Below are 25,289 nucleotides of genomic sequence, written 5' to 3'. Positions count from 1 at the left end.
AAGGATATGGGTACTTAGGTTGTGGTGTAGCTGTTCCATACATATAGTGTCCTCCAGTAGTAAAAATAAATCAACATGGAAGAGTATCAAAAACTGATGGTTGAACCAGGCTCCTTTCTTTTTGAATTTTGTACTCTCTGCATATTGACAGATGAGATAGATAAGATAGAAGACTCCTTTAGTTCTAGGCAGTTAGATAGTATTTGATTTTGGTAAAATGTCAGTATGTTACAGGTTTGTCTTTTTCTTTCGCTTTCCTGATTTGTATTGCAAATGTAAATTTACCAGGATATCATGGTTTTGAATATTATGAGATATGTACTCCCTGGATTAAAAGATTTGTGATGATTGACACTTTTGGGGGGTTGTTACACTTCAGTTCTTTATTTTTTTTTCCCCTCCATTTAATGGTATATTTGGACATTTTGATAATTATGTCATGATGCAAAGCTTATTCTAGATTATGGATTTTTACCAATTGCTGTTCTCTTTTATGATTTAAATTGTAGATTGCCCTCTTAGACTCCCCTACAGCCCTGAGTATGGAGGAAAAACTTCAGCAGAATGAAGCAAGAGTAAGTCATACCTTAACTTGTTATTTAAAAAAATCACAACTTCTTTTAAGTGCATGCTTTTTAATATTTGCTGTTTGAGACTCATATTCTTTCTTCTTTACCCAATACCACCTCTCCCTTGGCCCTACTGTCTTTCGTTTATTTATTTCAAGTGTAATGGTTGACTTTTGATCATGTTCCCGGTGACTTAATAAATGGAGTTTGCCTGGCATGTGACAACTGAACTGCAGCTGAAATTCACCCTGAGACACCTTAGTAGTAGATAGGAAACCTGGCGGGAGAGGGGCCATGTTCAGCATTCACATTAACCATAGCTAAGCCATGACCATGGCTCAGTTTTTTGTCATTCTTTTACTTTGGTTCCAGTGGAAGTGCAACACTTGGAAAAGCTCTAAATACTTGAGGAAGATGTTAGTTCCTCTGAAGCTAGATATTAGAGGCAGGGAGAGCGTGACAGTGAGTGATAGGAAAAGAGAGTAGCTAGGTAGGGGCTGAAGACAGTGTTTGTGCACTGGTGCCTTTTGACAACCAGTTTTATGGTTGACCTAGTTCTATGCTATTTTCATTTTTTTCAAAAACCCTCCTGTAAAAGAGAAACACCTCTTAAGAACATTTTTGTAGTAGATTTTGTTCACTGTACTGAATGGTTAAAACAGTTTGAGAAAGAAAATTGGATTTTGTTGTAAAGTTCTTTCAAGAATATACAGTATTGAAGTTATAAATTGGGTTATAGTTAGGAACTTGTTGACACTTTCCTGGATAATTGCACTGATTAATTTTCTGATAATAACAGTAGCAAAAACATTAGCTTCTTAATCCCTGTTTTTCTCATGAAATTTTATATTTTAGTACTTTAAATTCTAATTTTGAGTCCTATTGTAATGTCTGGTTATAGTCTTAACTTGTTTCTTAATAGTTTTCAGGAATACTATCAAGTTAATAGAAACTAATAAACATTTTAATTTGAATACATTGTACATGCTGTGACAGAAATGACTGTCTACCTTCTTCATAACTTTTCCAAATTTTCATCTAGCGTTTTTTTGCTGACCTTTAAAATTGTTTTCCATTTGTTTAGCAATAAATCTTATCACCTGATTACATTGCTAGAGGTAGTATCACATGTTTGCATTTTTTTTCTTAATTTTATAAATGAAGACTGTTTGCTTTAAATTCAATAGTAAAATAAATCCAAGACATAGCTATAATTTTTTGAAGGCTATAATTATTTGATTGAATTGTGAAAAAATTGATTGGCTTGCATGTTTTCAGGGAGACTATATCTGTGGTGAAATGAAGAAGCATTTATTGTTGGATGCTTTTTTTATTTCCTCAGATAAATTGCCAATGAGAATCTGTTAAGTGATTATTATAAATTAGCACATCCAATATACTGATTTTCTTCCTTTCTGTAGAGAGAGCTTTCCCCTTCAGAAAGCTTTCCCAAAAGCTGGTATCCATGTGAGTTGGCATGACTCAGGTGATGAAGTGAGGGGCCTGCAGTGTGTGACTGGTTCCTGATAGCACATCACAGTCTTACCAGCCATTCAAAACAAGTGACAAAGCTATCGAGGATCAGTCTTGTTTCTTTTGCTTATAACTGAGAAGATGATTGATTTTGACATTAATAACACATGAAGAAGAGATATTTTAATTTAAAACTCTACATTCTACTTTGAGGTTAATTGAGGAGTAAAGTGAATGACCACTGAACAATTGAATGTAGGTGGGTGAGAAATATTTTGGGTTTCTTCTTGGATAAATCATCCCTTTAGTTCCTCCATTTCTTGTTAGTAACAAGTTCTGACACAAATACCCTTTCCAGTTACTGTGCTTAGTGTTGTGTGGAAAGTATCTTCCTCTTAGCAGTGCATGCACAAGCAGACATAGTCTGTGCATTCATTGTGACCTGTTTAAAAAGGATAATTTAATAGTCGGAAAAAAACAGCAGGCTTAAAGGGAATGGTGTCTGTTATTGGAGTAGGGAGGTGGCAGGAATGCTAAAGAACAGAAGGGAAAAGGGAAGGAAAATGTCAAATTCTCTCTTCTCCCTGCCCCTTGGAAATGACTCTTTTCTGCCATTGGTATACTCCTTGTTTCAGAACACATTTTTTACACTTCCCCCGCCCCCACCTCTTGATCAGGTACTATTTGCTGTTTCTTAATGAACTCACCATGGTCATTTAAAAAATTTTATAAAACTAATAGAATATTTTCTTTTTTTAAAAAAAGATTTATGTATTTATGCATACAAGAACTGGGGTAAAGGCCAGAGATATCGGGGGTGAGCAGATTCACCAGAGACAGAGTGGGGAATAGAATAGGTGGATTGACTGAAATATACTGCTAAGTGAGTGTATTTCAGTGAGGGGAGCAGTGGGCGAGACAGGAGAGATCTGCTGCACCACGTGTGTTAGCTCCCTGGCTGGGGATTGAACTTGTGCTGCAGTGGCTTCTGATAGCTTCGTATTGCTGAAATTTAACCCCTTGCACCACCAGGGAAACCCCAATAGAATATTTTCATTAACTTCAAGAAATAATCTCCAGCTGTGTTATGTTCAACGGTTGGTGGCATTTTCTTCCCTAAGTTACAGCAGACTGGAAAGAAACTGATTTTTATCAACAGACTTTTTTTTTTTTGGTGGGACCCTCGCCATGGCCGGGGATCGAACTGGTGCTGCAGAGGCTGCGGGCAGCCTCGCAACCCAGCGCTCAACAAGCTGCGCCACCAGGGGAGGCCTCTAACAGATTTTTACTGAAACAGTCAATTAAAGAACCACTTTTCCCCCCCTTAAATGTAGAATGAGATTTAGAAACCATATTAATTAGCCATAAATGCAGGTTATCGTCTAAAAGAAAACGGAAAGCATCCAGGGAGATTTTATCACCACATCTAATTAGAAAAGAAAGTAAATCACTATTTCTAAGGACCTAAAATATAACATGAAAGATGAACCCGTTTATTTTTATTTTTTTAATTTTTTTTAAAAACACTTGGGTTTGTTTTTTTAAAAAAATATTTATTTTTACACAAGAACTGGGGTACGGGCTAGAGGTGTGGGAGGGTGAGAGGATTCACCAGAGACAGAATGGGGAGCAGAACAGGCAGATAGATGGACTGAAATACACTGCTGATGGGGGTAGCTGGCGAGACAGGAGAGGTCTGCCGTGCCATGTGGGTTTCTCCCTGGCAGGCTGGGAATTGAACCCACACTGCAGAGGCTGCGGACAGCTTCACAGTGCTGCGCTCAACCCGCTGCACCACCAGGAAGGCCCACGATGAACCCATTTAATGGGACGTTGCCATCCCTGAACTTGTAATCTTCATTAATATCTAAGGGAGCATCTCTTACTTATGTTTACCATGAAAAAGACTATTGTAAAACTTCAGGCAACTTGACAATTTATTTTTTTTTTTGTACCTTTGTGGTAATGTATTTTGTAGGATGAGATCAGCTTGCTTGATTTATATTTAGTGATGGTCCTTTCAGGGATAGAAATTGCTATCTAATGAAAAAATACATATAATGCATCCTTCCATGAGCTGTAAGAGTTTGGAAACTTTCTATAAGAAAATCACAATTTTTTTTTATATAGCACTCTTATATATATTTTCTTTTTTAGGTTCAAGAATTGACAAAGGAATGGACAAACAAGTGGAATGAAACACAAAATATATTGAAAGTAAGGAGTATAAAAAATGTGTTGATCTTACTCTGCCATCTTAAATAGGCAAAACTTTTTATTTTCTCCTTCAAATAGTTCAAATAAACTATTGTGTGCTTTGCTAAAGGTAAGATAAGTGGAATCAATTAGTGATTTTTTGGGTGGGGGGAGGTCAGGTTGTGTTTTGATTTTGAAGAAATGGAAACGTAGGCTTTCAGCATTAAAGCTGTGTATATTTTAATATCTATGAGTCCTGCTGATTCTTGAATTGTTTACTTGTGGAATTTTTCCATTTTAAATTCAGTACATATTAAACTCCATTTAATATTTAAGAGCATCCATCTTGCTTTTTCCTTTTGTTAAACCCAATATAAAAGTTATATGTTACATAAAAAAAAAAAAACCTCTGTATGTCAATATTGTAAGATATGTTTGCATAGCATGATTAGATTTCACAAATTTCTAGAATAGTTATTTCCTGTTGGAAGTATTTTCTTTGTCTATCAAAAGCTGGTAACATTTCTGCAATTCTGGTAACATTCATTGTAAAAGGTTGTCAGTAATGGCTTTCCTTTTTGAGAGTTTATGCCTCAATTTACATGTTTTCTTATGTTCTCATTTTTTGCTCCATTGGTAGAAAAACATGTGCCATCTATTGAAGGTCAGCCATACCAGGTTTCAGGTTCAGACTTGAATTTTCTGCTTTGATGGCATCTCTCTGATTTTACATGAGAGAAGGTGACCTAGAGGCTGCTGAGTTCTAGACTTGTTTTTGAGGTCTGTTGAGGTGAAGCTGAAAGGCTGGAAATCTCCCTATAATTTTGGTGAGGCTACATAGATGAAGATAAACTGCATCTCTTGGCAGAACCTTAACTTGCATCCCCTTCATGTGAAAATGGGACACATAATTACCATTTTATGGGGTAAACTTTTGAGGGCTTGGGTTAACCATTCAGTTTTGCATCTAAATAGTCTTTCAGGGTTGGGTTAGCTGAATATCATGGAGAGTTCTCCTTGTACGGTTATGCAACTTGGTCCACTCCTGGGGTCAAAAAGACAACCTCTCATGAGGTAGGAGGTAGTGCTGCAGTTCACCTTGGTGGTGAGTTTTGATGACCTTAGAGATATTCTCTCCAGTGATGGAAAGCACTGCATTAAGGGAAGGTGACTGTTCAGACTTTTTCTCTCCTCTTGCTAATGATGATGATGTATTTTGAGGCAGTTCATTTGTTGAGAAATTTTTATACCGGCAGCTCTACCATTTTGGAGCAGTTACGTAGGGATTAAGCCCGACCAACTTTAAGAAATAGTGTTGGCAGCCCCTGACTTATGGAAAGGTCATTTGACCTTTCATGGCATGAGGGACACTAAATTTGCTAAAGAAAGAGGACAAAAATCTCCATTTAAGGAAAACAGAAAACAGTTTTTTTGTTTGTTTGTTTGTTTGTTTTTTAAGTCAGTCCATGGAGTGCCTGTTAGCCCAGGAGGCAATGTGGCAACAAATTGAAAGGTTTTACCCTCAGCTCTTCCACTGTAGTAGGAAATCTTACAACATCTCTTAAAGATTTTCACACTGAGAGTCACTGTGGTGAACACCTGAACTTTTTCTTACGCTTTTTCTCATAAGGTGATTGTGTGCCCTGAGGCTAAATCTTCTTCCAATTCCAATTTTATTTTTCATAAATCTTATTATTTTTATTTTTATAACTTCCCAGATGAGAAGAATAGAAATGTGATATGTGCTAGGTGTTAAAGGTTATAAGAGAGACTAATAATATTTCAAAAATTTCCCTTCTCTTGACCTTGCAAGACCATTTTAGGTTTCTCTGCTGGTCTTTGTACTTTAAATCTGTAGTCATTTTCTGCTCATGTTTGATACTGTAAGTGCTGTCTTTATGTCTTATGGGAAGACAGTGTGACAGTGCCTGAGGGCTGAGGTAGACTAGGGCTACTCCAATCCTTTTTAAAAGACTTTCTTTGGAAATTGATAGGGAAATGGGTTATTTGATCAACTTGTGTTAGTGTGGTTTGCGTAATCCTTTCCCTTGTTTCTGCTGTCTTATTGTTCTGTCAGTTGGCTATTGTTTCAAATGACATAGAGCCAACTCCAAACGAGTGGCTTAAAACAACATTTATTTTCCCTCATGAGTGTGTAGGTTGACTTTAGTCTAGGGCAAACTGGTTTAGTCTGGTTTGGTTGGGCTTGCATTCAGACTGACTTCCAGGCCTGCATCTCATGGCTCTTATCCTCTTGGATCAGCTGGTTGTCGGGGTCATTCTCTACTCAAAGTCTTGGCCAAGGTACAAGCTGGCAGGCTAGTCATGCAAGCACATTTCAAGATTCTCTTTGTATCATGTCTGCTAGCATCCCATTGACTGAAGCAAGTCTCTTGAATGAACTTAAAATCAGTGAGGGAAGAAGTGATTTCAACCATAGTAAGGCCATGAAAGGTGTAAATGTATTTTCCTACCTTGAGATTAATGGTTTAGTGCACATGTGACTATCTTGAAATTTGAATCTGTAATTTCTGGGAACTTGATCTTCTAGTGAATTTGTATATTTTGTAGAGACAAAGAAGCAATAAGTTCCCAGGGTTATCTTCATCATTAGGACCCAATGATTACCCTATTAGATTGCCAATTACTCCTGCTAAGCATTAAATCCTAAACATCCATGTTGAGAGACATTTGGGGAGAAGACCGAATAGAGTTAAAACATTGGGGGAACTGAAGGGAAATACAAGGAGCAATTTGGTGTTTATTGGCACAGTGAGAACCAGTCTGCTGTGTTGCTTTTTCTTGTCCAACTAAACTGACAAGTTTTTACAGAGGAGATTCCTGGGTATTGTTTGAAGAGAGAACTAAGGAAAAGAATACAGTTCACCTCAATCATCAGAAAGATCTTGTCATTGTTAAGATACCTGTGTAGTAAGCTTGTATTTCCTCTTTCAGTTATCAGACCTGAGATTAATTTATTAGCATACACCATGAGAAGTTGCTTCAGGAGTATATGGGAGTTCCCTCTCGTGCAGAGGTAGGAGTTGCAAGTCATTGTATAAGACAGAGGTCCACTACAGTCAGAATTACTCTTGAAAGTACCTTAATTTCCCAGGAAATAACAATTTCCTAAGCTCTTAGTTGTTCACAAGTCAGAAATAATTTTGCTCCTTCCTTTTAATGTAGTCTGTGGCTTTCCTCCCTCTGGATGAGTGAAATCCTAGGTCTTGTTGAGTGGACTTGGGAAGAGTGAAATGCTGCTGGGTAGATACATGCTCTGACAAAAGGCACTGGCTGTTTTCAGCAAAGCTGGTGGCATCATGGTGATAAAGGATGGGCCTTGGCTTCACTCTGCGGGATCTTAGATATTTCAGTTCTTTTTTTTGATTCCTTGGGTTACAAAACTTAATCACAGCTGTCACATATCTTAGGTTCCAACTTGGAAATAACAATGGATGGCAGCCTCTTCCTTATATCCAAGTTAACAGGGTAGTAATAATAGCATATTATTATAATATATATATAGTACATATATAATATATGTAACATGTATGTATAATACTTAGCTATTTGGAAAGTAGCTAATGACAGTAGAAAATGTGTTTATTTTAAAGCAATAAAATTGTATATCTGATATCTTGCCACTTACTCTACATTCCTTATTTTCATTCATCTTAATTTCCTAGAAATTAAAGTCCAAACTCCTTACCATGACCCCCTGAGATACTGATTACCCTCTCCATTTCATGTGTCCTATTATAGTTCCCTCTATCACCACCCTTCCCAGTATCCCCACTCCACCCTGCCAGATATTTCACTCCATCCTGCACACACCTCAACATTAGGTTTCTTGATGTCTCTTGGCCTTTACCTGTGTTACTCTCTCATTCAAGATGCTTCCCCTCTGTAAACCTGTCATAATCTACTCTGAAGCTCACTCTCATCACTATCTGCTCTGAGTTCCCAGGTAGAGTACATTTGTTCTATAGCATTTTGGTTTTACTGCTCTCACAGTACTCCTCTGAGTCTGAGTTTGCTGGTCTTAGTGTGTCTCTCTAACTGGGAGCAGTATCTGAGCAAGGGCTATCTGTTATTCTTTGAACTAGGTCCTGGGACTCTGCTTCTCACGAAGGGGGCATGCAGGGAAAACTTACTGGATTAAAGTAGTACCGAGAAATAAAAAACAAAGTCTTTCATGTTAATTTCCCATCACAGAAGATCACCACAGAGTGGGTAGCTTCAACAGGAGACATTTATTTTCTCACAATTCTGGAGGCTGGAAGTCCTAGGATCAGGGTTTTGGCAGGGTTAGTTTCTTCTAGGACTTCTCTCCATGGTTGATGGATCACCTCCATTTCTCTGAGCCCTCACAAGAACTTTTCTCTGTGGACCTGCCTCCCTGGTCACTCTTTGTGTGTCCTAATAGCTTCTTCTTCTTTTTTTTTTTTTTTGAAGATTTATTTATTTATGCATGCAAGAACTGGGGTTCAGGCCAGAGCTGTGGGGGGTGAGAGGATTCACCAGAGACAGAGTGGGAGACAGAACAGGCAGATTGACTGAAATACACTGTGAGGGGAGCAGCAGGCAAGTCAGGAGAGGTCTGCTGCACCATGTGGGTAGCTCCCTGGCTGGGGATTGAACTCGTGCTGCAGTGGCTGCAGATAGCTTCATAGATTGCATCTTAATCCCTTGCACCACCAGGGAGGCCCACCTAATCCCTTCTTTTAAGGGAACCTGTCAGGTTGGATTAGGACCTATCCTGAAGTTTTAACTTTATGACCATTTTAAAAGGTCTGTCTCCAAACACAGTACTAGGGGTTAGGGCTCCAACATAGGAATTTTAAGGGATACACATAATTCAAGGCATAACAACCTTGAACCATACAAATCTGATGTTAAAAGGAAGATGGAGTGTTGTACCGACAACAGTCAGCCCAGGTAATGCTTCTACTTGTGTATTCTTCATTCTTCTCCTTCCTGTTTTGAAAGGCTTTATATTAACTTTTATTTTTGGTAGGAATGCAGCTAAATTCCTTTTGATAATAGTCCAGTCTTTCATTGGATCAGTCAGATGTTTGCCTCTCACAGTGTAGTTCCTGCACAGCAGCATCAGCATCATCTGGGAGCAGGTTGGAAATACAGGTTCTCAGGCCTCACTGCAGACATCCTGAGTCAGCATCTGTACTTTAATAAGATGCCCAGGTGATGTGTCTTTGCACCTTAATGTTTGGGTGCTGAATTAGAAAACCTGAGGAAGGGTGGCACAGTCTTGGGCGTTTTTGCCCTCAGATCTGTTTTCTTCCCTCTCCTGTTATGTCTTAAATTGTGGAGGGCTGGTTTCTATGGACTGCCCTCTCTGGGCTCCTGTGAGCCCACTATGGGAAATTGGAGGGAGAAACTAGACCCCCACCCCACTCCAACTCCAGCAGCATCCACATGGCCCCTCTCAAGAGCAGTTCTACCTGGTGATGTGGCCCTGATTTCCAGAAATACTTCCTTCTCTCTTTGTCCCTCCTGCCTAGGACTGGTTCTGGTTTCTTGCTGTTGTCATTTTGTGGGTGACCTTGCCATCACTGATGGCTTCCCTGCTCTTCCCTATATTAAAGCCCCTGGAATTTAAACACTGCAGTAGTTCTATTTTGTTGGTTAGACATACATGATACCAAAGTCGGCTCCACATCCATCTCTTGATATGGTTTTGCTTTGCTGACTCCTCAGTATTGGTGTGTTAACATGCTCTGCTCTAATTTGGTCTCTTTCCCTAGTCCTTTAGAACGCTGCCCCCAAAAGATTTTCATCCTGACTGAATTTGTCTTAAATTCCCCCCGATTCTCTTGGGACTTGGAACTTAATATTGTGGTAAATCCAGTGTCTTGCAAGCCCTGGCATAAGTGCATTCCTGAAGCCTTAGTATTGGTTCTCATTTTGTGTAGCTATGATATTGTGCTGACTGCTTAGTGTTTGAAGTGATTTCTAAAGTGACTACTTAATATCTCTCCTGTGTACCTCTTGGCCTGGCTTTGTATAAATCCTGTACATTTTATTGCTGATGAAATTTTTCAAGTAATGAGGCATCCCCAAATTCTATGTCCACTCTCCCTTTCCCCAACACTACCCTTCATGTACCTTTTTGATTTGTCTGTTCTGTACACATTTTGGTTTCTCAGTTCCGGCATTTTATAAATGGTTATAAGATATGTTGTCTGACTTCCAAATAACTCCTTGAGCTCTGTGCTACAGAATAAATCACAGACAGTTTGGACTGTGGCAGAAACCTCTCAAGTGTCTGACAGATGGTGTGACAGAAGGAAGAGCTGACTGAGCTGTGTCTGTCTAGAGCTGAACTGCAAAGAGATGCTTGTAGTGTGAGCATGCTCTCTGTTTGAATTCCTGCAGACTGGCTATTCTTTTCATTTTTCGTAAATAGGGGCTCTTTCCTGAAAACATTATTTGATTGCTCCAGTGTCTGATGGACTCTGTGTCCTAACAACCCTGCACAGAACATTGACGGGCATTGCAGGAGGGTGTAGGGTTAAGGAAGAGCCACTCATGCAGAGACTGTAGCTGCAGAAGCTTGTCCTTGAAAAGTGTGCTATTTGTAGGAGTATAAGTGGAATTAAAATTGTTTTCTTTTCAGACATTAATTATATCACTTTTTTTTCTTATATTAAATGATGAATTTGGAGGATGGAGTGCATTTGAATCTATGTGATGATGAGATCTTAATGCAAGTGGTTTAAGTTTAAATTGTGCTGGTGTTTTAATAGTCCATCTCTGGGGAATAGAGGAGGATAGGGGTGGATAACTCATCATTGGAAGAAAAAAACTTTATTCTTTCAGAATGTTTTGACTAATAAGAAATATGGTAAAATGAAATTAGAATCCTTTACTATTTTAATATTTCCAGAGCTTAAACTTCATGGAATGGTATACATCAAACCAACTTCTTTCTGTTTTATGATAGAATCAGCAGCTGAATTTTTGTCTCTGCAAGATTATGGTAACCTATAAAATATTTTTTTTTTCCTGGGCTTTCTGCAGTTTTCCATTTTGTGGAGAAGATGTGTACTGGGGAATGTAATGAATTTGGAAGGAGCCCTTATTACTGGGATTTGCACAGCAGGCTTGTGCTGTGGCCAGGTCTCTGGATTACTGCTCTCTAGGGCACTGAATCTTCTGGTCTCTAGATAACCTACAAGCATGGGAGAGATGACATTTTTTGACCTGTTTCTCCTGAAGATGCAGTTTATCTTAATCTCTTCTTAGTACAAGAATTTTACCTAAGGTAACTGTAAGATAGAATTTTATTTATGGGCATTAATTTTACTTAGATTTAGGAGGAGACATCTATTTCAACCATGTGTCATTTAGCCATTTGATGATTAAAAATTCTGACCTTAGACAGTCATAGTTTACAGTTAGTTATTGCCTTCTTAAAAACGCAGAGTAATGTCTCTAGAGTTCATTTGACTACATGAAGATAATACATTGAATTTCCAGCGCTCATCCAAGTAGAAACTGACTATAGAAGGAATTTCTGAATTCATTGCACTTTCTTTTTTGGTTTTCATTGTAAAGAGTCATTCCAGCTCAGCACCTGCTTATTAGTGCTTTCCCTATGTGGGTCATGTCACTAGTATCTCAGTAACTGCTTTGTGAGTTTCATTTATGTAACTTTTAATAACTTAATTTTTGGCAAAGATGGGGCAAAGGTGTTGAGTATCCTTTTGACAAACTGATACCCAAATAAGCTAGAATTGCTGCCTATATTGATCAAGAAATTTCTAACAGTATTGTGAGTTTGAAAATATGCTCCCTGTAATGGCTTGCCCAGATCACCTTATTCTATCTCTCCCATCCATCTACATGTCACTCACCTGTCCATCTGCTCATTCATCCTCCTTTTCCTCTTCATTAAAAACATTTATGCAGTGCATCTTATGTGTTACACATAGTTCTTAGCATCAGGTATATCCAGTAAGCAAAGCAAAAGCCTCTGTCCCTCTTAGAGATTATATCCTTGTGCTAGAAGACTTTTTCTTGTAATCAGTCATTCTTATTTAAAACTCCCATAATCTAGTCCTTTTCTCCTTTAAAAGTACATTTGTTTGTAAAACATTATAATCCACCTCACAGATGGTTTGATGTTTGAGGCCTCAGATCATGTCAAATAAGTTTTCTTCTTTTTTTCTGTTCAATAAAGTAAAAATCAAAATGAGCAGGCAACTGGGCCTCCCCGGTGGCGCAGCAGATTGAATACAGCGCTGTGAAGTTGTCTGCAGCTTCTATAGCGGGAGTTCGATTCCCGGACGGCCAGAGCGATACCCACATGGCATGGCAGACCTCTCTGGTCTCGCCCACTGCTCCCCTCAGCAGTGTTTTTGGTCTGTCTGCCTGCTCTCTCCCCACTCTGTGGTGAATTCTCTCACCCTCCCGCTCCTCTGGCCCATACCCCAGTTCTTATATAAATAAATAAATAAAAACCTTAAAAAAAAAAAAAACAAAGAAAACCAACAGGCAACTATAAATTAGAGACATACTACGTGGGAGGAGTGGGGAGAGAAGGGAGTAGAATCAAAACAAGGGTGGGAAGAGCACAAGGGACCATGGTGATAGCTCATGGGTGAATGGGTGGTGGGAATTTTATGGGCACTATAACCAAGATGAAAATGCATACATTGTACAAAAATGAAAAATGATGTAAAAATATATAAAATAATTAAAATAAATTTAAAAAAGAAAAAAAAAACAAATGTTTACCATATCTATTTTTATCTGTAGCCCTTTGAAAAGCCTCATAGATTTCAAGATTTACTTGTATCCACTAGGATAGAAACTTCATAAGGATAGTTTCTTTCTGTCTTGTTCACTGCCCAGTAGATCTGAACACTGGCGAAGGATGGTGTCAAGGCCCCAAGCAGCTGTATGTTAGTGGTGAAATTGTTGGGAGGACTGAGTTCCTAAGTGAGATATGTTCCGGAAAGATAAGAAGGGATGATGGTTGAGCCTTCTTGTGCACTGTGGCAATCCATATGTTCCTCATTCCTTTTGTTAAATTATAAACCCCTGAGGTCAGGAGACATGTTTCGCTCTTCTCTGAATATTTTGTGAATTCTAGTGTCTTATGTACTACTACTTTATAGGTAGGAACCGCTCAATGAATAATTCTTGAATTCAACTGTGTCCTTCAATTTCTGAGATATTTCAGAGTAAGTTTGAGAACTTTTGTTAACAGTTTACTTTAAAACCTGGTGTCTTAAACGATCCACTATTGCTTCCCATGATTTTGCTGCCCTTACTCATGCCAGGGCATAATATGGTCCAGGATGGCCTCATTCACATGGTTTCGATGGTTCACTCCATGTCATGTGGGGATAATTTGGCCTTGTGTCTCTTTCTTTAGACTCATTTATATAATGACCTCAGGGTCTCAGGAAGACCAGGAGATAAGTCCCAATGTCCATGCAATTTTCAAACCTTCACTTGCACCTCATTTGCTAATGTGCCATTGGGCAAAGCGAGTCATATGGCTAAAACCAGAGTTAGGTGTGAGGGAATTATCCAAGGGCACGGGTACTGGGAAAGCAATGATTCTTTCCATGTTTGAAAAAGCTTCAATCACAAGCATCTTTTATTCTATCTTCCTTGTCTCTTTGCCTTCTCAGCCAGCCCCATTGATTTCCAGCTCTATTAAGTATGTGTTCCTGTATTTCCATACAAGAGATTATTGACAGGAGAGGGGGTTTGGGGTAGGGGTTGCAATAAAGATAAGTCGAGAGAGCATCATGAGAAATTATTTGTCTCCCTGCTTTAATCTGTGGATTGATATGGGCGTATTTGACTCAATAGATTTTGGGTCTGTTTGAACAAAAACCACCTTCATTAGCCCCCGTACATAGCCCTTTATCTTTGGTTAGGGCCTACACACATACTATCTCCTTGACTCCTGATCTGAAGCAAAAAAAGATGTTACTGTATTTTATATAGTATACAGTTGTTAATTTGGTGACTTCTCATTCAAGTTAGACTCTGTTAGTTTCCATCAAACTGTATCTTCTCCCTTTTCTGAAGTTCTGTGTTTGAAACATTTTAAAGATGAAACACAAAGGAATAAACAAGTTCATTAGTCCCTGAAACTGGGGCTTGATAATTCATTGGTGGGGAAGGATGACTGTCAGTGCAGGTCAGAGGCTAAGCTGAGCTATTTGCATAACTGGCTCTGATCTTGTTAATAATGCCAAACCTACCTTATTTTCCATGGCAGTTTTCATCTTAAAGGGATGGCCCATAAATAAAGGTATTGCAAGTATATGTTGGTTCTTACTTTTGAATAACGTTTCTGGAGCAAAAGACTCAGAAGTAAGTCAAATACGCCCCATTAAATGTTGGTACCATGCAGTAAATTATTTTGAATACAAATGGGATTTTCCTTCTGATATTTTGCAGTGAGGCATGTGCACTGACGGGTTCTTACTGCATATTTATTGCCATAGTCAGGGCGGAAAAGATTGCCTGGTTATATGGAAGTATGCTTTATGTACAACTGAACTTACTGGGTGTGCTAAACTGTAGGTGCTTGGTTTAGTTGGTGTTAATAGCTCAGTTATTGTTCATGTCACCCAGGAACATATTTAACTCACTTTATAGGAGTTTTAAGAGTTGTGAGTGTGGAGAGGAATGGATGTTGGTGGAATAATAGTGAGCCTTGGAGTGAAGGAATGCCTGTCTAACCTAGTGAAGTTGTCTGCATTCTGACCTTGCTCACACTGACCTTTCTGTCTCTCAGACCCTCACTGTGGGATGCAGACATAAACGTATTGTATAAGGTGAGAAATGAGCACGTGTGAAGTGTTCAGACGGATATCCAGCTCCATAGTTAGCATTGTAATCATTAAAGTGATGTTCATTTATTATTTATTTCCTTTGAGTTCATCCTCTCACACATAAAACTGTGTTGCCAATCATGTTCATTTGGGCAGAAAAAAATGATGTATACGAAAACTTTTAAAAGCCTATTTGTATGTAGATATAACATGGCATTGCTTCTAAGACATTTTATTACGTAGCATTTTTATTTGTTTATTTCAAACTGACTACAAACTGACTAAAATGACAAAGGTGTATTAGTTCTCAGAAGAATAATGTTCTGGAGGTGACCCTGAGCCAATAACCATAACTTTTTTTTTTTAAATAATAAATTTTATTTTTATATTCCCCATACAATTGCAACCCCCCCATTTTGACCCCAATCCCTCCCCTCCCACCCCCCACCCCCCACCCCCCAAAAAGTGTCTCTGGTTCATAGTTTTTTGTTGATTTTGATTTTCACTTTCTTATAGTTACTCATTTTCCTGGTCCCTTATTTAAGTTCTCTAGATTCCTGCTATGAGTGAGACCATCTGGTATTTTTCTTTTTCTTTCTGGGTTATTTCGCTGAGCATGATCCCTTCCAGCGCTGTCCATGTTGTTGCAAATTGCATGTGTTTATCTTTTTTGAATGCTGAGTAATATTCCATGGTGTATATGTACCACATCTTCTTGATCCAGTCATCTATTTTTGGGCATTTGGGCTGTTTCCAAAGCTTAGCTATTGTAAACAGTGCTGCTATACACATGGGGGTGCAGGTGTTCTTTGGAACTGATGTTTCTGTGTCCTTTGGGTAAATACCTAGGAGTGGAATTGCTGGATCATATGGAAGCTCTATGTTTAGTAGGTCCAGAAATCTCCACACAGCTCTCCATAGTGGTTGGACCAGTTTTCACTCCCACCAGCAGTGCAGGAGAGTGAGTTCCTTTTTCTCCACACCCTTGCCAACATTTGTTGTTGCTAGTTTTTTTAATATGTGCCATTCTCACTGGTGTAAGATGGTATCTCATGGTAGTTTTGATTTGCATTTCCCTGATTACAAGTGATGTTGAACATTTTTTCATATGCCTCTTGGCCATTTGCATTTCCTCTTCAGAGAAGTTTCCTTTTAGCTCTTCTGCCCATTTTTTGACTGGATTATTTTCTTTGTTGTTGTTGAGTCTCATCAGCTCTTTGCAGATTTTTGTGATCAGTCCTTTATCATTAGTGTTGTGTGCAAAAATGTTCTCCCAGTTGGTGGGGTTTCTCTTTGTTTTTGCAATAACCATAACTTTTTGATCCACCTCTGCACCTGAACAAAACTTTAGCGATCCAGGCAAAACTGACTGAGACCAAGATGGACAACTTTTATAGCAAGTCACTGACCCTTGCCCTTAAGGAGTGGTGCTGGCTCTGAGTCAAGATAACATCAAAAGAAAGCATGCTGGGCCTCCCTGGTTGTGGCTGCGGATGGCTTCATAGCCACTGCAGCATGAGTTCAATCCCCAGCCAGGGAGCTACCCACATGACACAGCAGACCTTTCCTGTCTCACCCACTGCTCCCCTCAGCATTGAATTTCAGTCAGTCTGCCTGTTCTGTTCCCCACTCAGTCTCTGGTGACTCCTCTCACCTCCCCCCACCCCCCCACATCTGGCCTGTGCCCCAGTTCTTGTATGCATAAATAAATAAATCTTAAAAAATAAGCATGCTGACTCGAACACAGTCCCCGTCCCTTTAAAACTTCCTGGTCAACTTGCGAGATCCCAGTGGTCTTTGAGAGAGTAGTAGCCTGCTCTCCTCAGGTTGCTGGTTCCTGAGTCAACCTGATTTTGTCACCCCATCTCTTATCTCTTCAGTATTAACTTGCCAGCAGTGAGCATCCAGACCTTGGCACCTGTAACAGAGGTAGTCAGGTTGGATTTTGGGCTCTGGTTTTCTGGCTTTGTTCTTGGTTTTTGCCTTTTTTGGTGTGTTGGCTTAATTTTTAGGGATTTTGCTCTCAGAAAGGCAGTGTGAGATTAGCAGTTTATTGCTTTATAAATACCTACCACACCATCTAAATTCAGAGTCTGGGTTTCAGAGCCTCCACCAAAATTCTATGCTTTGCACTGATTGGTACACTGTGAGCCAAATCAATTAGTGGGGCTAGGGAAGATACTCTGTGCTGACTGATGTGGGCCTGGGTTATGTTAGCCATAAGCCAATCACTTTGACGAGGGAATGAATTATCCTGGTTGGACGAGGTGAACTAGGACTCACCTTTGTTGCTGGAGTCGGGGCAGGCCCATTTCCCACAGCTGCTGTGCACTTGGGGTTGGGGGGCAGGTGGATCTTGGTGACACCATACACATTTTCCCCACAGATCTAGAACCTGGTCATCCACAGTAGTGTAGGATAACTCAAGGCAAGCAGGACATGCAAACTAGTTGAAACAGCTTTTTATTTCTTAAGAGGAAATAGTTTTGAATATCTCCTTTCTGATCCAGCATTCCATATTCTGCTGGAAAATTATGTGAAAGGGCTAACTGTATGTGTGTACTGCGGTGAGACTCTTCTATACAGGAGAAATCACTTTTCTGGTGTTAGGATTGAAAAATGGCACACAATGAATCTCATGTATTGAAACACATTTTCCTTTCCTCTTTTAGAGTGATTATCTGGTTTTAGATGAGCTGTAAATGTGGGTCTGTCCTCCATCTTTTCATATACGGTTTTGAATTTGGCTTAATTTCTAACTGACCCCTTTCCCAGCCCAGTCTACCTAGCAACAGTTACTATGAGCAGCGACTTGGCATTACCCTCCCTTTGTAACACAACAGCAGGTTTTAAGAGATTACTTTTCCTTAGCATACTGGTTCATTTTGCCTTTACATTATTTAAGGATGACAGCAGTTTCTGTTAACTCCAGGCAGCAGAGCTCCAAATCTCTTAGCAAAAGTGATTGTGTATATCTGTAAGACAGTATAATTAGCAAGTGGGCAGCTATTGAAGAAGAAATATGGGCCTAGGTGGCCTGTGGATGTTTATTACAAGAATATTCTGATGCTTGCAGAGGACAGGGGAGAGATGGCTATAAATCTTTACCATCTTATGTAATACTTTATGGCACCATCTTTGCCAGCTAAAAGCAGCCTTACTGAGCAAGTTATCTATGTTTGTGAGACATCTATGAGAGGAGCTAGTTCCGAATAGCTGTGATTTGCCCTTGAAAGACTCTAACTAAATACAGACATCACTGAAGATGGTCACTTTTTTCCTAGCTCCAATACACTTTATATTAATATATTCTACTTAAACTTTTCTTGTCTTTTCCATTAAAGTAAGCCATTTTACTGGCATTCTTTAGCATATTTGACTGAACCAAGCAACAGAATTTGCTATGACACTTCTTTAAGTTGCTAAGTCCAGTTTTTCATCCAGAGCAACTTAAATAACACTTATTCTGCCTGGCATAGAAAGCTGATTTTCCATCCAGAAGTGGTTTCAATTCAGAATTATTTTGGGACTCTTTCAAAATGCTGTGTCTGGGCTCTAAGGACTCCTAAAAGGAGGTTTGTCAGGGATGGCACCCCAGAACCTCTGTACTGAACAAATGCCCCAAACCTCTCAAGAATTGTGATGTCGGTTTAAAGAATGTGGAAGATCATCCCTTAAAGCACATCTGCACATGTTCATTGCATGGGTGGAGGCTTACACCCTCCCCCCCACCCCACCCCCTCCCAAAAAGGCACACATAACTTCCTTCAGTGTTTGGTAGTCCCCAGATTGTGCCCTCATGCAAACATTTGGAGACATTGGGTGGTGCTGTTGAAAAAGAAATTTCAGCTGAATATGATTATCATTTTTTGTTAAACAGGGTGATTTGTTTACAGGACCTTTTTCAAAGGAATATTTTTTTAAATTGTGGTTCAGCATACACAGAGTACAAATCTGAAGTGAAGAGCTGTAAGTTTTTATGTATACCCAGGGCAAAATAGGACCATTTCCTCATCCCCAGAGGGAATCTCTTGTTCCTTCTCCGTCAGTTACTTCTTGTCCACCCTTTCTCAGAGGTAACTACTGTTCTGACATCTATTTATCTGTGACGTGTGTTTCATCTGTTGTTGGACTTCACACAAATGGAATCACGCAATATATTCTATTTTTGTTTCTGTCTTCTTATCACACTGCTTTTTTGTCCTTAAGAATCATCCATGCTGGGTTTAGCAGTAATTTCTTCTGATGTGACTATGCCACACTCTTTTTTTCTACTTGGGTTTTTATATTCAGTTTTTATTTATTGTGAATAGTTCCTGTGAACACTTTTGAACATGTTTTATTGAGTTTTTGCATTCACTGGGTTCTCTTTTCTGGTTCTCCTCTTGGTAAGAGTTTGACCCTGACTTGCTTTTCTCCTGCCTATCTCTGCCCGATCTTTATGACCATAGTTAGTATTCCAGCTGGCTCCATCCAGCTGGCTCAGCATGGGCTAGGCCTAGGAAGCAAGAAGACCCTCTGCCCTAAGGATCAGGTCTAGACCCAGCAGGAGCAAAACCGTATTGACAAATAGCAGATGTTTGTCTGCAGTCTATGTGGGTTCCTCATGTAGTGTTGTGTTTGTTGTTTTTTTTTCTATTTTTGCCTGAATCTAGTTTGAGTGGTTAACATAAATTAAGTCTGATTTTCTATAGATTTTTAGAATGGCAATTTCACGAGTTTCCAATTAATTTAATATACTCCTTATGCATTTTTTCCTTTTGTTTATTTTTTTCACAGCTAGATTTTTAATAATTTGTGTTCTACAAATTTGTTATAATGTGTCCGGTTTTCCTTCACTAGGATTTTTCCGGACTCTGAGGTCCAGAAGGTAAAGACATTTTTAAATTGCTTTTGGGCCTCTGAAACTGCCTTGCACCCATCAATTAATAGTAATAACATTAATAGGAATAATAGTGGATCATATTTATTGCATGCTTACTGTGTGCCAGGTATTGTTCTAAGACAACATTGTTTAATAGAAATGTAATAATGCAAAACCACATTTGGGATCTTAAGTTTTCTGGTAGCTTCATTAAAAAAGTAAAAATTAACTGCAGAAATCAATTTTACCAACTAGTATATTTTACTTAACCCATTATACTAAAGATATTACTATTTTGAAACATAATAAATATAACATTTTTGAGGTATTGTATAATTTTTTTCTTAATAGGTCTTTGATGTGGCATGAATTTTACATTTACAATGCATCTCAATTCAGATGCTAATTTCCACCAGATATATTTGATCTCTTTTTTTAATTTTACAAAATTTACAGGTGAGAAGTAGATTCATGTCTGCTTAATATGTCCAAACATATTTAAGTTTTCCAGTAATTTAATTGAATATTTCAACCAGTAAGTAAAAATTAAAATTCAGTTTTCCTTCAAGTATTCAATAGTGACATGCATGGCATAGGTTTTAAGTTTTATATTATTGATTTGTTCTGTTCAGTAGCCCTACCAGGGTGGTATATTACTTTTTCATCTTATGGACCAGGAAAGCCTGCAGTGCATACAGTTAAAGAAGGAAGGTCAGGGTTCGAGTCCTGCTTCGAGGTCCATGCTCATGACCCCACTGTACTATCCTCACTTTTTCTCATGTCCAAATGCACTGGATTTTATTTTGTCTTTTTCTGGTCCTTGTCTCCTTTGCTTTTTTGTATTGTAAAGATTGACGTGAAAAAGTGATCTTAGAAAGTGATCCTTAAGAACAAACAAACAGATCTGAGGGAAGGAGGAAGGAGTACAGGGGACTGTGGTGATGGTGCATGGGTGAATTGGTGAAGGAAATTCTGTGGGGACTAACTACACCAGTGGGGGGGGGGGGCAAAAAAAAGCAAACATTGGTTAAAAATGAACAATGATGTAAAATACATATAAATAAATTAATTAAAAAAAAACCACACAAGTGATTCTTTATGAGCAGTGAATTTGGTGGTTCATCAGCATTTTAGAAACCAAAATAGATGATGACCACTCTTTGAGCACCATCTGCTCTGTTACCTCTGTAAAATGTCAAGACAAGATTTGCTTTTTCTGAAAAAAGAGGCTCAGGTTTCCTTACAGGTTTGGTAATGCTCTTTCTTTAATCATGGTTCTAATTTTTATTTTTCATTTCCACTTAGTCATTTCTTTTGCTTTGACTCATTTCTAGTCTTTTTTATTAAGCAGAGTTGTGGCTATTTCCCTGGGGTATCTTTTTTTGATTGTTCTAATGTGATATTAGCATTAGTTCTTACATTAGATATTAGCATTAGTTCTTACATTAATGATTTCTCAGGGCATCTTTCAGATGTTTTTGGCTATGTATCCAACCAGCCATGAGTTCTTATCTACCTTTATAGAAATATTTTACTTCATTTGAGACTAGCTTCTGTGTAATTATCCTATTTCCTTTACTACGATGGTGGTTGTTTAGTGATGTGTGTTCCCAGGTTTCTCTAAGATTGTTTCCTCTTCTTTCCGAGCTTATCCCTCTGTGAATACTGTGTGCACTCTGTCGTCTTACTGCTCATCTCATTTGACTGAAATGAACAAAAGTGTTTTCCTTATGGAGTTCTTATACATTCATGGTGGTTGTATAATTATTTTCCTTGAAATTTCTTGACAATTTATAGGTATTTGTCTTATTAACAGAGGTGGTCTGGCATTTACACTTGAATTTTCTCCCTAAGTAGCTGTGTCACTAAGTTACACCCTCTCTCGGCTTCAGATTTGTCAGGCATAAGTGGCCAAAGTGAGCTGTAAGCTTCCTTATATTTGAGAAGGACCAGGGTCCTTCCTCAGGAGGCTTCATGGAATTGCCCAGGGGCTCCATATCTTGGGTATGGGGGTTGTGCCCTATTTCTCTGTCTTGGGAGGTCTTCAGTGATGGTTTCCTTTTGTTCCCTCTTGCTGGAATTTTTCTTATTTGGGGGGAGGTGACTATGCTTCCTCTTTGAATGTGCTCTGGAAGCCTGCTCTTAACCTGGGCATTTATGTACATAAGAAACATTATCCACATCAAGAGTGTATCATGTGATGGATTTTCACAAACTAAACATACTGTGTACCCTATGGCCAGGTGAAGAAACAGAACATTATCTGCCTCTCAAAGTCCCAGATGTGCCTCTTTCTAGTCACTTGCTCCCTCCTAGGGAGCATCTAAAAGGACAGTGTTGTTTGTCTTGCCTTTAAACTTCACACATATGGAATTACACAAGTGTGTGTGTGTGTGTGTGTGTGTGTGAGAGAGAGAGAGAGAGAGAGAGAGAGAGAGAGAGAGAGAGAAAGAGTTTTTCTTGATATTCATCTATGGTTTTGCAAAGTTGTATTTTTTTTTTATCTTTGCATTGTATGACTATATCACAGTTTATTCATTCTGCTCTTTGATTTTGGGTTGTACTTGTTTGAGGCTCTTAGAACATTGCTGCTACAAACCTTCTTATACATGTCTTTTGGTGAAGACAAATGTATATATTTCTGAGGAGCATATAGGCGTGGAAGTGCTGGGTCATAGGGTAGCATAATTCACCTTTAGTAGATACATAGCTTTCTACAATGGCAGTACCATACACATTCTCCTCTACCATATATGAGCAGCACAGTTGCTACTTGTCCTTACCTGAACCCATTCTTGTTGGCTGTGTAGTGGTATCAAAAAAACTTACAATATTGCATGTGTTTATCTTTTTTGAATGCTGAGTAATATTCCATGGTGTATATGTACCACATCTTCTTGATCCAGTCATCTGTTTTTGGGCATTTGGGTTGTTTCCAAAGCTTAGCTATTGTAAACAGTGCTGCTATAAACATAGGGGTGCAGGTGCTCTTTGGAATTGATGTTTCTGTGCCCTTTGGGTAAATACCTAGGAGTGGAATTGCTGGATCATATGGAAGCTCTATGTTTAATAGGTCCAGAAATCTCCACACAGCTCTCCATAGTGGTTGGACCAGTTTTCACTCCCACCAACAGTGCAGGCGCTGGAAGGGATCATGCTCAGCGAAATAAGCCAGAAAGAAAAAGAAAAATACCGGATGGTCTCACGCATAGCAGGAATCTGGAAAACTTAAATAAGGGACCAAGAAAATGAATAACTATATGAAAGTGAAAATCAAAATCAGCAAACAACTATGAACCAGAGACACTCTATGGGAGGTGGGGAGCGGGGAGGGGAGGTCTTGGGGTCAAAATAAGGGGGTTGCAATTGTATGGGGAATATAAAAATAAAATTTATAAAAAAAAAACCTTACAATATTTAATTAGCCTCACTTTCCAACTGACTTTACCTCAGACCTGGTCATCACCTGTGTTGTCCCAGTATTTAATGTTCTCTGTCACTGTGTCCTCCTCAGCTTTTCTCCAGCTCACTTCACTTTGTTTATGCATAAATGTGCCCTCTCCCACACAATTAGTCAGTTCTTTGTTAAATTTGATTGAACATTCTACTGGCTATCCTGTCTCTGCCCATCTCTTTTTTAGCTGTTCTAAGACATAACCTTTTCTTTTAGGCAAGTTAAAGTTCTTCCTGTAAAGTGAGAGAGTAATAAACATAATTGTAATAAGAAACTAAAAGTTATCTCTTTTCTCATCATAGAAAATATGTTTTTGATAAACATCCCCATAAACTAAACAAAGACCTGAAATTGTTTTGGTGATTCTGGAGGTAAAACCTCATTTAACCAGAATGTTCTTGAATATCTTGGTTTAGCCATCACGGTCCACATAAATTACTTGATTTCTAAAGATCTTTATGAAAAAACACCTTTAAATTATGGTTTAGAAAGTGCTGGGTCATAGTGGACGCAATTTAATGTATCTTTGATCCAGATCAGGAGTCATTCATATAGACATCTTAAAAAAGATCTTTGTATACCCACCACTGATTTTAATTCAAATCTCCTTTGTTCCCTGGGTTTTAATGCTTTCTTCCTTGGAGTGCTATGTTATTGAGTATGGTTTAAGCAAATAAAACAGATAATGCTCAAAGAGATCCTGAAGATCATCTTGTTCATAGAAATAGAATGTTAGAACATGGGGTACAAGAAAGAATCTAGATTAAACCCTTCCTTGCCCCTTCCCATTGTTTTTTTATTTATTTTATTTTTTAAAAAGATTTATTTATTTATGCATACAAGCAGGCCTAGAGGTGTGGGGGGTGAGAAGATTCACCAGAGACAGAGCAAGGCACAGAACAGGCAGATTGACCGAAGTACACAATTGAGGGGAGCAGTGGGCGAGTCAGGAGAGATCTGCTGCGCCATGTGGGCTCCCTGTCCAGCCATCGAACTCATACTGCAGAGGCTGTGTCTTAACTCCTTGCGCCACCAGGGAGGCCCCTTTATTTATTTATTTTTTTAAACTGTGAAAAGTGAAGTTTGGAGAAATCTAGTGATCAATTCTCAACATTCTAGAGGCAGAAACAAGGCTAGAACCTGTTTTCTTGCTCTGAATCCAGTCATCTTTATTTATACTTTACATATCTTTTAAAATGGTTTCCACAGGGCCTCCCCGGTGGCGCAGCGGTTGAGCACTAGGTTGCGAAGCTGCCCGCGGCCTCTGCAGCGCCGGTTCCATCCCCGGCTGCTCCCCGGCTACCGGAGGAGGGTCCCACATGGCGCGCAGACCTCTCCTGCCGCCCGCTGCCCCTCTCAGCAGTGTACTTCGGTCCTTCTGCCTGCTCTGCTCCCAACCCTTGCTCTGGTGAATTCTCTCACCCTCCCACACTTCTGACTACCCAGTGCATGTATAAACAAAACAAACAAACAAATAAATAAAACATGCCTCTATTAAAAAAAAATAATAATGCCCCAAAATAGATAACTGCATCAAGAAGATGTGGTACATATACACCATGGAATATTACTCGGCATTCAAAAAAGATAAACACATGCAATTTGCAGCAACATGGATGGCCCTGGAAGGGATCATGCTCAGCAAAATAAACCAGAAAGAAAAAGAAAAATACTGGATGGTCTCACTCATAGCAGGAATCTAGAAAACTTAAATAAGGGACCAGGAAAATGAATAACTATAAGACAGTGAAAATCAAAATCAACAAAAAACTATGAACCAGAGACAGTCTATGGAGGGTGGGAGCAGGGAGGGGAGGAATTGGGGTCAAAATAAGGATGTTGCAATTGTATGGGGAATATAAAAATAAAATTTATTTAAAAAAATAAAATGTTTTCCAAAGTCCTATATT

At 38.9% G+C, this 25,289-nt stretch overlaps 1 protein-coding gene across 3 annotated transcripts in view; it reads left to right on the top strand.

Annotated features, from left to right (window-relative positions):
- The window catches only part of KIF16B (kinesin family member 16B), a gene marked incomplete at both ends in the record, with an annotated part of 259,483 nt that overhangs the window by 59,606 nt on the left and 174,588 nt on the right, over positions 1-25,289 (top strand). For all 3 annotated transcript variants that reach the window (XM_084248158.1, XM_084248157.1, XM_084248156.1), the window contains 2 exons: positions 510-575; positions 4,200-4,259. In XM_084248158.1, coding sequence (XP_084104284.1) covers positions 510-575; positions 4,200-4,259 — 126 coding nt within the window. The remainder of the gene's footprint in view (positions 1-509; positions 576-4,199; positions 4,260-25,289) is intronic.

This window comes from Talpa europaea (genome assembly GCF_964194135.1).
Source record: "Talpa europaea genome assembly, chromosome: 11".
Taxonomy (NCBI): domain Eukaryota; kingdom Metazoa; phylum Chordata; class Mammalia; order Eulipotyphla; family Talpidae; genus Talpa; species Talpa europaea.
This window is presented reverse-complemented; position numbering and strand designations above follow the sequence as displayed.